The 14,163-nt window shown below is 42.6% G+C and overlaps 1 protein-coding gene across 7 annotated transcripts in view; it reads left to right on the top strand.

Annotated features, from left to right (window-relative positions):
* The window catches only part of NRP1 (neuropilin 1), a 139,345-nt gene that overhangs the window by 68,061 nt on the left and 57,121 nt on the right, over positions 1-14,163 (top strand). For all 7 annotated transcript variants that reach the window (XM_060293150.1, XM_030837087.3, XM_030837094.2 and 4 more), the window contains one exon: positions 1,799-1,965. In XM_060293150.1, the coding sequence (XP_060149133.1) occupies positions 1,799-1,965 (167 nt within the window). The remainder of the gene's footprint in view (positions 1-1,798; positions 1,966-14,163) is intronic.

The following is a 14,163-nucleotide window of genomic DNA, read 5'->3' as shown; positions in this document are numbered from 1 at the left end:
ATTATGGGAGAAAAAGTGGGAAACGGCAAAACTGTGCCTTGAAACAATGAAATATGGCCAGACCGCCTACCTGGTACCCTCCAGTGTGTATTGGGCTGAGAGCCAGGAAAGGACAGGCGTCGATCCTGGATGAGAAAACCAGTCAGCATCGGTGGAGTTCATCGACAGGAAGGCAGGTGGAATGGATGGTGCGTGGTGGTTTGATTTGGGGAGACCCTGGTGGAAGCTGTTTTTGTTTTTCTTATGTGAATGAAAGCGGATATTCACGTAAAAGAAGCACGTTTTAACTTCTGCTATAACTTTCCATAAAAGAAAAAAAAGTAATATGTTTTTTGTATCTTCTTAAAATACACTACTAGGGCTTCCCTGGTGGCGCAGTGGTTGAGAGTCCGCCTGCCGATGCAGGGGATGCGGGTTTGTGCCCCGGTCCGGGAAGATCCCACATGCCGCGGAGCGGCTGGGCCCGTGAGCCATGGCCACTGAGCCTGCGCGTTCGGAGCCTGTGCTTTGCAACGGGAGAGGCCACAACAGTGAGAGGCCCGCGTACCGCAAAAAAAGAAAAAAAATACACGACTAAGTTGATGTGGTCTCCAGCTCTTTTAAGAGCCCGAGGGAAAAAAACCTGAAAAAACAGTGAATAATTTGTGTTTCATCAGTTTTAGCTGCCAGGTTGTAACGTAGCACAGGGAAAAGGCAGGGGAGTTAGGAGACCTGTTCTACAGATATGCTTGTATCTTTTCTACCAGATCTTACTGGAAAACAAAAAGGCCAATTAAACTTCAAAATCTTATCTTTACTTAATTTATTTGGTTAATCCATTCATGTATTTTTGTGCCATTTTATATTCCAAATAACAAACCTAAGCTTAAAAGTAGAAAACCAGTGAAAGAAAACCTTTTATGCCACAAAACCTTATTAATTATGATAGAAAATTCAGAAAATGTGGAAATTGGGTTAGTTGAAGTTTTTCTGGATGGTTGAGAATCTTCTTTTTAATCTCTAAAGTTTTTTTTGCACTTTGGTACTTTACATTTTCCTAAAATGGATTATTCACTTCCCAGTATCATAGTTCATATTTCATTGTTTGCTGAGTATATGAGGCCCAATGGAATATATGTTTTCACGATTCATGGTCATCGTTGTGAATATTACTATTTATGCTGTAAAACTGTGGTGCTCTTTGGGACCCTATGATACTGCACTTTACCCTGATGGATACTGTTGTGTTTTAATAAAATAAACCAACGGTGTTAACAACTATGGCCAGTCCAGGGCAGGGGCATAACAAAGGTGGAGGCCTGTGTGCCAATTGCAAGGACTCTGAAAGATGGAGAGTTAAGGTCTACTTAGCCCACCAAATATGGGCTATAAATGGACAAAGAGTCTTTTTCACTTTTATTAGATCTTAGAGGAAATAATACAATTTTATTTAAATGTAACTCTTGATGTGTATGCATATGACATGTCTGCATACATTCAACTTTGAAAATAAATCCGAATTTCCATCATTTCCTAAAAACTTTCTAATAGTATTTATAGTATTTATATCAACCTAAGCCCTGTTGGAAAAATAACCAACTGTGAGATCTTCATAGCCTTGCTTTTCAGAATTCTTGCCTTGAAAATGCACGTATCGGTGCTACAATCCAATAAGTCCCTCGTTGTCATCTTTTGTAAGACTGTGTGAACATCGAAAAGACTGTTTTAGTTTTCCAGATCAAAAAAGGAAATATGCATCCTAGGTCCCCTTCGTTTTGATGGCTTAGGGTCATTTTTTTTTTTTTTTTTTCCCCTTCAGACTTCAAGTGTATGGAAGCTCTGGGCATGGAATCCGGAGAGATTCACTCTGACCAGATCACAGCTTCTTCCCAGTACAGCACCAACTGGTCTGCCGAACGTTCCCGCCTCCACTATCCTGAGAATGGGTGGACCCCTGGAGAGGATTCCTACAAAGAGTGGATCCAGGTATGTGGCTTATACCTGGCACACTCAGGGTGGAAGATTTGGGTCATAAAATGGTTGTTGAAAAAAAGCAACGCCGTGACTAATGCCTTCCAACGAGAAGGACAGGGACCACCACCGAGTGTAATCACTTTGCAGCATTCACAGGATCAGAGAAAAGCAGGCCTAGATGACATCCCTGAAAACCCCTTATCTTCTCAGATAACTTACATATGACTCTTACAGAATCTGAGCACAGATGTCTCACTTGGGTAACAACTGAAAGATCTGAGGGTTTTTTTCCCACAGCAGCCATACATTTTCCATGGATGTGCTTCCTTCTTTAACAGATTTTTATTTCCTTAATGAAATATATTACCTGTACTTCGAGGTGTGCCTGAAGTCATTGTTTTGTAAGGTGTTTTGTTGGTTTGTTTGCTCAGGGTAGGAGAAGAGCAGAGCGGGGTTGAGGTTTCCTTCCCCATGCTGGTCCAAGTAGCACGTGCCCGAGAAGTGGTTTAGTTGAAGGTATTGGTCTCTGTGGATTACGCACAGGCACAGACGTATGAAATGTACACGTCTCTGTCCTTAAGAGTGATGTCGGTTCTGCTCTCCCCACTTTGCTCTAATATTCCCCTCCCTGCCTTCACCCTTCCGCTCCCCGCAGGCTCCCCTCCTCTGCACCTCCACCCGGACTCATCTCCAGCTCATCCCTGGCACCACTCCCAAAGCCTAAACTTGCCCAGCCTTGATGTCTGGATACTCCCACCCAAGGCCTGATGTTCATGTTCTTGACTTTTTCACCCACTGTCAAATGAAACATCATATCTGGCTGTGTGGGTTAAACTGTGGGCAGATTATCCAATGTTATTTGCTGAAGGATCCAGATTTCCTCTTCAGGAGAGTAGGCAGAGCCTGTCCTGCACTAATTGCGAGATATATAAAAATGACTAATTCCCAGGGAGAGTTTCTAAGCAAGAAAATATACCAGGATGATTAATCCCCTACTTTCTACATCTATGCCTGTTTCAGTCTGTTGAGCACAAATACCAGATTTTGTTTTACTTTGGAAAGGTCAATATTAGTTTAACATACACTTAAAGTGAAATGGCCTATTTCAGAAGGCTGAACTCACACTAACCTCGAAATGATAACACTGAGAAACGTGTAGAGGGTGAGAAAAGAAGAGGCTTTCACCTTGGGTGGGATTGCTGAATCCAGCTCTAGATTAAGTCAGAAATGAGACGAACTTGTCTGCGTCAAAATAGCTCTTGGAGACTTGTGTTTCCACATCCCCACACCAACCAGCAGTTCCATGTGATTGACAGACGTGCCTCTAGAGAGAAGCTTACGTTTTGCAGTGCTAAGCATGTTTGCATGGTAATGTCGTTGTATTCTCGGCAGGGTGGAGAACACTCAATAATTTAGGGATGTTAGTCTTGCAAGAGTTCAGAAAATGCAACGGTAGCAATTCTTCTGGGCAAGGAATTCTGTGTCAGTAGATGCGTGGAGACAACAGGCTCTCACAAAGCATTTGTCAGCGGGACAGGGTTTACATCACTCTCAGGACTTGGGCACCATTTGAGATGGCCCCAGAAGAAAAATCTCAAATAGTCCAACTCTTTCTATCAAAGTATGGTCGGAATAAGCTAAGTAACCCAAACCCCCCAGACAAGAAGCTTTCCTTTTTGCTCATGCCACCCCCTGTCTCTGGCCGGCAGGGGGTCTGCCCCACATTTTCTCACACCAGGACCTAGTTGGAGGGAGCGGCCGTCATCCGAAACCTGTCACCAAGGCAGAGGGAGGAAGGGAGTGTGGCCAAGCATGCTGACCCATGAGGCTCCGTTGAGGAGCATGACACCAAGTTCATTGCCAAAGCACATCCCACGGCTGTCCATGCTTAACTTCCAAGGGGCAGCAATTCCACACGTGCTGGAGGGAGGACAGCACAAATGACACTTGTGCCATTCATGGGATAGTCGCCATGTATCGAGTATTTCCTGTGTGTCCCAACTCTGCTGAGTACTTGACTCATGTTTATTCAATCCTCAGAGCAGTCCTGTGACAGAGGTTCAGTTATCCTTTTTTTTTTTTTTTTTTTTTTTTTGTGGTACGCGGGCCTCTCACTGTTGTGGCCTCTCCCGTTGCGGAGCACAGGCTCCGGACGCGCAGGCTTAGCAGCCATGGCTCACGGGCCCAGCCGCTCCGCGGCATATGGGATCTTCCCGGACCGGGGCACGAACCCGTGTCCCCTGCATCAGCAGGCGGACTCTCAACCACTGCGCCACCAGGGAAGCCCTATCCTTATTTTTAAAATGAGGACCCTGAGGTTTGGAGATATGAGTAAATGCCCAAGGTCACAGGCTTGGAAGCAAGGTCTGTTGGACTCCAACACCTGCTTCTTTACTCTTCGATGTGCTTTATCTTTATCACTAATTCCTATATATTCAGGTGTATCTTGTGAAGCATCCGTCCGCAACCCTTTATGCTTTTCCTCGTGCTGAGAAGCCTCACACCAGGATGAGCGGGGGCTTCCTGCTTCTAAACCAAGAATGGGGAGCCCTTACTCCTCGGCCCCTCCGGGAGGTGGATGTCAGAGGAGCTCAGCGTCAGTTCACCTTGAGGGAAAATGATCTTTTTCTTCTGCGGGATCTCAGCGGGCTCATTTCCACGCTAGTTGCGTCTGTGTACTTGGTGGGAGGTCTTAACATCCACCCATCACCTAATTATGAATAATTTCATGTGCTTCCAGCTTTTCTGAAACTCCTTGGAAGTGGCGGGCTTGTTTTCATTGGATAGATGTTTTATAAGTTAACCCATAAGCACAGCATAAGGGAGGCTGAGGGCGGGAGGTACATACCTCCCATCACAGGACCATTTATTTGTACTTGACAGTCCTATTTGTATGCACATCAGAATGAGGATGGCATTTGTTTTCTTTTTCGGCTTTGTCACATTTTGCATGAAATATACCCCACCAAACATGGTGCTGTAGCAACAAGGACAAACACTTGCATGTGTTAAATTAATAAGGCAGCCCTGGAAACTGACTCTCCCTCAAGACAGGAACAGTCTTTGGTTCAATTGTTTTCTCTAGGAAATTACCGAGTGACATAAAAAAACAATGCATCGTTAACCGCCGGTGTGGATGTCCTCCATGGTGCTTCCTGTGGGATCTGTTGTCTGGCAAAAAGCTTAAGAACCAGGGCAAGAAGCCCTTTAGTGAGGAGAAGCATGAAGGGAAGTCCCGGCTTGGACATTTCCACGTGGTCACATCCTGTTCTAAAGGCCACTTCATATCCTGACAAGCGAAAACCTCCTACTTGTCAATTGCAGAGTTAGTCACCCTGTGAGATTTGCCCACATTCTTCAGAGTATTCCATTCTGTTCCGTGTCCTAGAACTGCTGATCTTATTACTCATTTCATCTTTATCTTCTTTTTGTTTCTGGTTAAATAATCAAGGATTCTAAGGAAAGACTCAGTGTATCGGTGGCGCTATAAAAATTCTTAATTTTCAAGCACATTATTAGATCCCAAGCCATTAACCTCATTGACACTGAATTTCTTTTCCTATAAAATAAAGGTGACGTAGCCTTCTCCATTCAAGCTCTGGCAGTCTACGAGACTGTGGATCGCAGAAAAAAGCAGGCTCGGATTTTTCTTTTCAGATCTGCAAACTAAGTGTGTAGAATGTGTCTGATCAGAAAACGTGTTCTCCTAAATCCTGGTGTAGCCATTCACACACAAAGCAGAATTTAATTCGTTAATTATTTCAATGTTTTATTAATGATAGTGTTCACTGCACTGTAAACAGATTTATCCTTCTAGCTTTAATTAAAGCTCTTGGGAGTGCTTTCCTCAAAACAACTGTGACTTTGCCCTGATTAGAATGCCAGGAGACAAGAGAAAAAAAAAAGTCAAGAGACATAATGCCTGGATGGGATATGAACTTTGTTGATCCAAAGAAATAAAAATGGCACTAGGGACTAATCGATTACTACACCCTCCAGTGACTTTAGAAATAGAATTACTTGACAAACCAACTCAGGCTGAAACTCTGCTCATCTCCAAATTTGGTAATATTGTCTTTTGTGGGAAAAATTAAAAATTGGTGCTAGGTTATTCATGCCTTCTCTTATTCCAGAGGAGCAGAAAGCAGTTGGCTTCTAAACCACATCCTGTTTGGTTTGGTCCATCAGCCCTATGATGGATTAATCCCACAGAAGAGAGTAATCTCCAAGAAGACCCTCTGTAGCTGTAAGAATACATCAGCAAGCCCCTTCTCTGTTCACTACATTTTCTGGTAGAAATATTCATTCTGAGGGATGAGGAGAAGGAAAGTTCCAGAAGAGAGGAGCTCACGCTAACCTTCTGCGGAGGCTTGTTTCAGTGTTTTCCTTTTGCTTTACATGCATTTCCCTTTGATAATATTGCACATTTCCTAACTGAAGGAACTTTGAAAGCAGACACCAGTAACCAAAGGCCTTGGTGTAAGGAATTGGGCTGAACTGAGTCAAAACACAGCCCCCCCCCCACACACACACTCTCTCTCTCTCTCTCTCTCAGGGTTCACTTACTCACAGCCACAGCTGCAGGGTTGAAGAAAGTAGGTGCCCTCATTCAAACTGCTCAAATCCAAGTGGCCCTGGGTTGATTTGAGGATTTTAAAATTCATTGTAAGACATGTTCTAACAACAAAACCTTATGTTTCTATAGCATTTTCCCTTTATAAAAGCCCCTTTTCATACACATCCCATTTTAGTCTTAGAGTGTAGGTTAAGTGGACCAGAGGTTCTTTATCTGCATCTTCCTATGAGAAGGCTAAAGCCCAGAGAGGTTAAATAGTTCATCAAGTCCTGATTTGGGGGAAAGCTGCAACTTGTGGGGAAAGTCAGCCTCACAGGGCCAAAGGGGACTTCTTTCCTCAGACTTGGGACCTGAGTCACTGGGCACTGGGAGAACCGGAGGGCGGGAGGCGAGTCACAGCTCGGTGTCAGATCTGAACCAGGCCCAAGCAGCTGGCCTTTGCAGAGCTCTTTGGCCATTGGAATTGTGAGTTTTTCACCTCCTGCTCTGTCAAATGCAGTAAGCCGGGCAGATACTCTCACGCCAGCTAAACTGGGCAAAGCGAAAATCCTAGCGAGGTCTTAAGACCTCATGAGTCACAGAGGAAACGGTCCTTCCTCTCGCCAGGTTCCCAGCCCCCAAGCCCCAAGGTCTGCCCTGTAGTCCAGGGGGTCCTTCAAGGTTTACTACCCACAGGTGCCTGCACATCCACCCCAGGGGTGTGAGCTGTTGCTACCAGCAACCTCCGAATCTCACTTGCAGCTTGCGGAGAATGGAGACAAAAGATCATTTAAAGGCATGGACCTGATTTCAAGAGCTAAGAAGGGGGGCTCCCCTGGTGGCGCAGTGGTTGAGAGTGCGCCTGCCGATGCAGGGGACACGGGTTCGTGCCCCGGTCCAGGAAGATCCCACATGCCGCGGAGCAGCTGGGCCCGTGAGCTATGGCCGCTGAGCCTGCGGGTCCGGAGCCTGTGCTCCGCAATGGGAGGGACCACGACAGTGAGAGTCCCACATACTGAAAAAAAAAAGAGCTAAGAAGGGGCTAGCTGGACATCCTTTACGTGCCAAATGGGATGAAATAACTCATGAATTCTTGGAAATGTTCCCTCTGACACACAGTATTGTTACACATTTTTATCGCATTTTAGGTGGGAGAAGTGAATGTTTCTTACTCGATTAGAAGAATTTCTTATCTGAAACCCTTCTTTTTTTCTTCAAAGTGAGGGTTTCCCCAAATTGAAAGTAGACGCTGATGTAATTTATCTTAAAACTTTTAAATGTCATTTATTTTCACAAATTTCATATCTCATTTTCTTTCCTTCTCAACTCTTGGACAGATCTTTCATTCTCTTATATGAATGTGTTGAGTGTGGAACAGGGATCTCCTATGAAATAGTTTGTGATTTTTCATACAGTTTCTAGTTTCTAGTAGGTTTATAATCTGTGTTCAAAATCGGTTCTATCTGCTGAATTGAACTAATCCAGAACATGTATGGAGGCAAGTTATCCTGACCGTAAACACTCTGTGCTTACAGACCAGACACTTCGAGGATCGGGGGGCATTTTCTCATTCAGATCATTAGCAGATTGCTGAAATTGCAATAAAATACTTTATAAATGTGTGACTAGAGAACGGACGAAAATAGCTCACTGGGTTACCCAAATGTGGAATGATGCATGTAAGATATAATGTTGGCAAATTTAGGGAAAATACAGCTGTTCCAATGAATGTTTATCCCCCAGGTGTGCTCTGTGTGTGTTTTGCAATTAATATTAACTTGCTACTTTAGCTGAAACATTGATCTGGAAGGGAGATAATTTGCTTTTTTTTTCCTTTTTTAAAATTTTATTATTTATTTATTTTTGGCTGTGTTGGGTCTTCGTTGCTGCACGCGGGCTTTCTCTAGTTGCTGCGAGCGGGGGCTACTCTTGGTTGTGGTGCGCAGGCTTCTCATTGTGGTGGCTTCTCTTGTTGCGGAGCACGGGCTCTAGACGCGCAGGCTTCAGTAGTTGTGGCACACGGGCTCAGTAGTTGTGGCACACGGGCTTAGTTGCTCCGTGGCATGTGGAAATCTTCCTGGACCAGGGCTCGAACCCGTGTCCCCTGCATTGGCAGGCGGATTCCCAACCACTGCGCCACCAGGGAAGTCCCGACAATTTGCTTTTTAAAAAAGTAGCCCAGGTGAGACTTTGGTTATCTTACCCTAGTTCTGCATTGACTTATACTTCATGCACAAAATAAATGCTTTACCTCTGACCCTTCATGTATCATAGGACTGTTATCTCTAACTAGGTTTCCACCCAGGAAGCCCATATTCCAAAATTTACTGTCTCCTGAGGAACTTTGCCTAATGCTTTCTCTGGTACCTTACCTTGGTGTTTCACATTATAGGAAGTCATTTGAAGGAAATATGTGTTTATAGGGACAGATGAAATTCAGAGCTTTTTGTTGTTTTTGAAGGAAGATATGATTGGGGGAAACAGAATGTACATGTGACATAATTATTTAGACATTTTTAGCTGTTGTTTTGTCAGATAGAACATAGCAAGATAATTTTAACCATTTTGGTCAAGTTGAACACTTAATTCAATTTTAAAAATCAGTCAAAGGATTTTACTAGTTAGTATTTCATGTCAACACACTTTAAAGAAAATATATGACATTTAAAGAAGCCTCTGATTTTTATGATGAAGCATCACTGGGAAGAGAGTGTTGAAAGAATGACAGGTGTTTGGGTAGAATTACACTTAAAATAAGTTAGTTTGTAGAGCATGAACATTTCCTTTTTTTTTTTTTTTTTTTTTTGTGGTACGCGGGCCTCTCACTGCTGTGGCCTCTCCCGTTGCGGGGCACAGGCTCCGGACGCGCAGGCCCAGCGGCCATGGCACACGGGCGCAGCCGCTCCGTGGCACGTGGGATCCTCCCGGACCAGGGCACAAACCCGCGTCCCCTGCGTCGTCAGGCGGACTCTCAACCACTGCGCCACCAGGGAAGCCCCAGAGCATGAACATTTCTTTTTGCTGTTGTGGTTTCTTATTGTTTTATGGCAGTGTCTATTTGGAACCAACATTCATAGTTAAATTCTAGAGGAGAGGTTTTTATATTTCTTTCCAGAATATCTTCACTTTAAGAGTAAGATTAAACATAGGTACAAACATCCTTTTGTCTAAATTCCTTATTGTTCATGTGTTCAGAGGGATTAAGTTATTTGCAAGACCACAGGGCCAGTTACTGACAGACCCGGGCTGGAATCTCAGTATCCTGGCCACCACTTCTTTGCTCCCACGGTTGCAACCGTATGAGGACGTGAATTTGGATCCTCTCAGAAGATTGTGTCTGAAGACCAAGCAGGCACGTTTAAATCCCAGTATATCCTGCTTAGCTGCTGATTGGTAAATGATGTCTAGTAAATTGAACAGTCGCTGCAGAAGCTTTAATTTAAACAAATGATTGGACTTTGTCTGGAGCAGGGGTTCTGCGTCTGGACACTCCTGACATTTTAGATTGGATAATTCTTTGTTGTGGGGCTGTCTTGTGTGTTGTAGGATGTTTAGCAGCATTCTTGACCTCCAGCTACTAGAAGCCAGTAACACACACACACACACACACACACACACACGCACGCACCCTCAATCAAAACGACAACCAAAAACGACGTCCCCAGGAGTTGCCAAATGTCCTGTTTGGGGGCAAAATCATCCCCAGTTGTAAACCACTGGTATAGAAGATGCGCAAAATCCTAATCAAGTCATTTTCAAAATAATCAGACTGATCAGAATTTTGAAAGAAAAAGTAGCTGGTTGCTTGGCTGGTTTCTGTCACTTTTCCATCGTTTACTGTAGATATTTGAACAGAGTCGTAGTTCTTTTGTTTTCCAAAAATACAGATGCATCTGTTTACCTGATGCAGGAAAACAGCATCATCAACCTGCCTGCTTATTTATCTTAAGCTTCACTACTTTTAGCTGTTACAAGTGGACGGGAGCTTCCCTGGTGGCGCAGTGGTTGAGAGTCCACCTGCTGATGCAGGGGACACAGGTTCGTGCCCCGGTCTGGGAAGATCCCACATGCCGCGGAGCGGCTGGGCCTGTGAGCCATGGCCGCTGAGCCTGCGCGTCTGGAGCCTGTGCTCCGCAACGGGAGAGGCCACACACACACAAAAAAGTGGACTGTTTTTAGCTAAATAAATACAGATGTTATTTTAGAGTACTGCACGATTGGGTCTCAAAATGCACTGATAAGAATGGGATTAAGAAAAGGAAACACAAGGATAAAATCACCAGTCATCACTGACAAGATTTAGGAAACATAAGACTGAAATGAGCTCTTCCACAACTGTGTGTTGTGTGTCCCTGACCTTGACTTACCTGTTTTAGTTTTTCTGCAGTATGTAAATAAACAGTTCTTTTTTTTTTTAACTTCACATGCAATCAAGAGTAAGGAACTGTGTTTGAAAACCTGTCTATTGCTTTATTAACTTATCTTTTCATGGGAAACATACTATTAAGTTTCCAATTCTGTAACCTAAACAACAACACATTAGAAGCCATCAATTACCATCCAGTTTCATATCTGTGGACCAATAGGAAGGCAAGGTTGATGGTTTCACATCTGTTTTAGGTGAAAGGCTGTTCCTGTCTGTGGTATTTAAAATTTAAAGAACTTCTGTTATTATACAATTGGGAATCCTTGGGGAGTAAAATGTTAATGAAATCCATAACGGGCACAGACTTTATGATAGCAGTTTTAAGAAATTCCTTTGGTGGGGTTTGTTGATTTCTGCCCTGGCGGTAATAACTATGTTTTACAGAGTGCGTTAATGTTCACGTCTAGGAGCGATGGCTACGTTTATGCAGCATGTAATGTAGCACACAAACTCCTAAGCTCTAAATAACTTTCATATCAGAATTTGAAAGCCCCAGAGCAAAACAACGTGTGTTCTTCAGAAGTGGCAGAACCCACAGTTGGAAACTTTTCAAGCACCTCCACGGCAAACTTCTCCAAAAGAAAGGCCCACCCTGGAAATTCCAAAGCCGGGATGCAAATGGATATTCTGTGCCCTCATATATTTCTCATTTAATGCACCATTTGAAAGGTCCACATCCAAATGGCAATGTTGATCCACATCAAAATCGCAGTTTTGGATGCTGACCTGAAACAGAGACACGCACAAACACGCATACGTATTTCCTTTCTCCACTGCAAGCCCCCAGCCTTCACGTTTCATTCAATTCTACGTTCAAATAACGAGAGGAAAGTAGATTAAATTAAAAATGCTCTATAAATCCCAACAGTAATAAACTGCATTACGCTTTTATATTTCCAACTATCGAACAGAGTAAGCAGTTGAGACTAATTGCACATGTTATGACTAATGTGCAATTAGAATAATCACATATGAACTTGTACAAGTGACTTGTACATTTTTTTTTCCAGCTCTTTTTGCCTCCACGGGTTAAAAACACATTCATGGCCTTCCTTTAATTGCCTTCCTTCAGAAGAATGAAGTCTTAATTTTACCAAGGTTTTATTTTTCTTACAATCCCAGTGCTTTAAACTTCTAACTACATTTTCTGGATTTAGCAGAAAAATAAATAAGCTTCTTTATTCTTCTAGCAAGCCTGAGACGGCAATAGATAGAATTCTTCAGGGGATGGGTGATTGGACCTGACAGCTTCTGAAATCCTTTCAAGCATTTAAGATTCTGTGATTCTATTAAAAATAAATTTACTCTATCAGCTGGTACCATGGGCTTGCTTAAAAGAAAATATAAATATGCGAAGCATAGCTCAAATTCGTTTTAAATAGTACTGATAATCATATCAGGCAGCACATAGCAAAAAAAAAATATTTTTTTTTTAATTAAAAAGATTTTCTTTCCTTAGATCAAGTAATTGTTTAGGTCGGCTTCACCCTGAAGCTTATCTGAGGATTTCACATAGAAACCTCACTAGTGGGGCTGTTTTGCTTGATTCTTTTGTGCTAGTTCAGGGGGAAGTGCAGCTCACTAGGGGAGATAAGATGAAGTCTGGGCAGTTCATCTTTCATGTCTCTCTAATCTTTGACGGAAGTATCTGAAAGGCAAAGGCTTACCCACCATTCCAGGCTGTTCACACCTTAAAGTCTGGCCAATACTCCGTCTTTTTTCTTTCCTTAAGAAGACAAATACCACATGCAATTCGGAGCATGTTATAGGCCATCATACTAATGCAGAAAAGCGGAGGGGAAAAAAACAGCACCAGGGATACAGCTTAAGAAGAAAGTCATCACGGCGATCTTCATGCGTGTATGACTCGCTGTGTTTACTGAGGGCTAAAGCTGACAAAGACAGACCCCATCTCCAAAGAGAAAGACCGAGACCCAGGTAGATGCACAGGCTGATGGCTACAGGTGCAAGAAAATTGACAGAGCCTTAAGTTTGAAGATCCGGAAATTAAAGATAAAATTTCCAGTGGGAAATACTCATGATAATAAACGAAGTTAGCAAATTAAATGAAATATGAAACACTGAACAAATTGTTTTTGATATTTCAGGAGGCACACAGAGTTCATGGGGAAAAGAGAAAAGAACTTTTTTTTTTTTTAAGTTCCCAGTCTTAAAAAATGAAGACAGAGTATGCAGAGTTTTCCTGGCCTAGTTTTTTAAACATTATTCTGAAAATCCAGACTAGTCACTGCTGTTGTCAACCAGCAACATTTTGTAGCACACACATTATCCTATTTCTGTAGTTTTAACTTATGTTTCCAAATACTGCATTCGTTTATAAGGATACCTTTATTTACAAAGCTCTAATACCAAGATGGTAAGAATTCATTTATTTAACAATCATGTACCACGTGAAGAAAAATCAGTCAATACATTTGTTCATTTAACTTATTTCCTCTCAATCAACCACTCGTAAATAAAAGAATCTCATTTACTAAGACAAATGTAGAAGGCATCTTACATGATCTACATCTGGACATTCCTGTCTCTTCTGGAGAGTAGGACAAAAAGGAAAAGCAGACAGGAATAGGTAATTTGGGGTTCAATCTGAAATATGCTGAAACTGAACTCTTATCAACTTGTGTAATATAATAATTTAGCTCCATTAGTCTAAGAACTTTGCTGTTTTCCAGAAGAGTTTATGGGAACATCTGTTTATCTACCTATCTTTTTTTAAAGTGTCTAGATTTAGAATATTCATGTGTCTCATATAAAATTCATCTCAATTAAAATCTTTTTATCAAAAGATTTTAATTCCATGTAAAATTTATTTATTCCATTTCTTCTTATATACCAGCAGCTTTATTAAAACCACGCAGAGTAATGTGTTCTCAGGCCTGACTTTGCATCTTAAAGTGTAGTGACAAAATGATAGGATTCTTACTGTCCTGGAAACCTGCAAGGTAGCATAAAGAAATGCTTTTTTCCACATTTCCAAATATGAGCCTTAGCTCTATTTTTTCTGCCAAGAAGCCCACCCCGCTACCCCCAACACCACACACACCACAGTATGGCCATGTTCACCAAGAAAACATTTCACCTTGTGTCACCTCCAAGGATGTGGTGAAATAGACGTGTCTGTCCATGTGTTAAGAATGGTTCCAGTGGATAAATGCGAATCACAGCTTCTTCCATTATGTTAAGGACTCCGGGCAGGGATAGGGGAGGA

This window comes from Globicephala melas, chromosome 2, assembly GCF_963455315.2.
Source record: "Globicephala melas chromosome 2, mGloMel1.2, whole genome shotgun sequence".
NCBI classification, from domain to species: Eukaryota; Metazoa; Chordata; class Mammalia; order Artiodactyla; family Delphinidae; genus Globicephala; species Globicephala melas.
The sequence above is the reverse complement of the archived record's forward strand: the minus strand, read 5'-3'. Positions and strand labels throughout refer to the sequence as shown.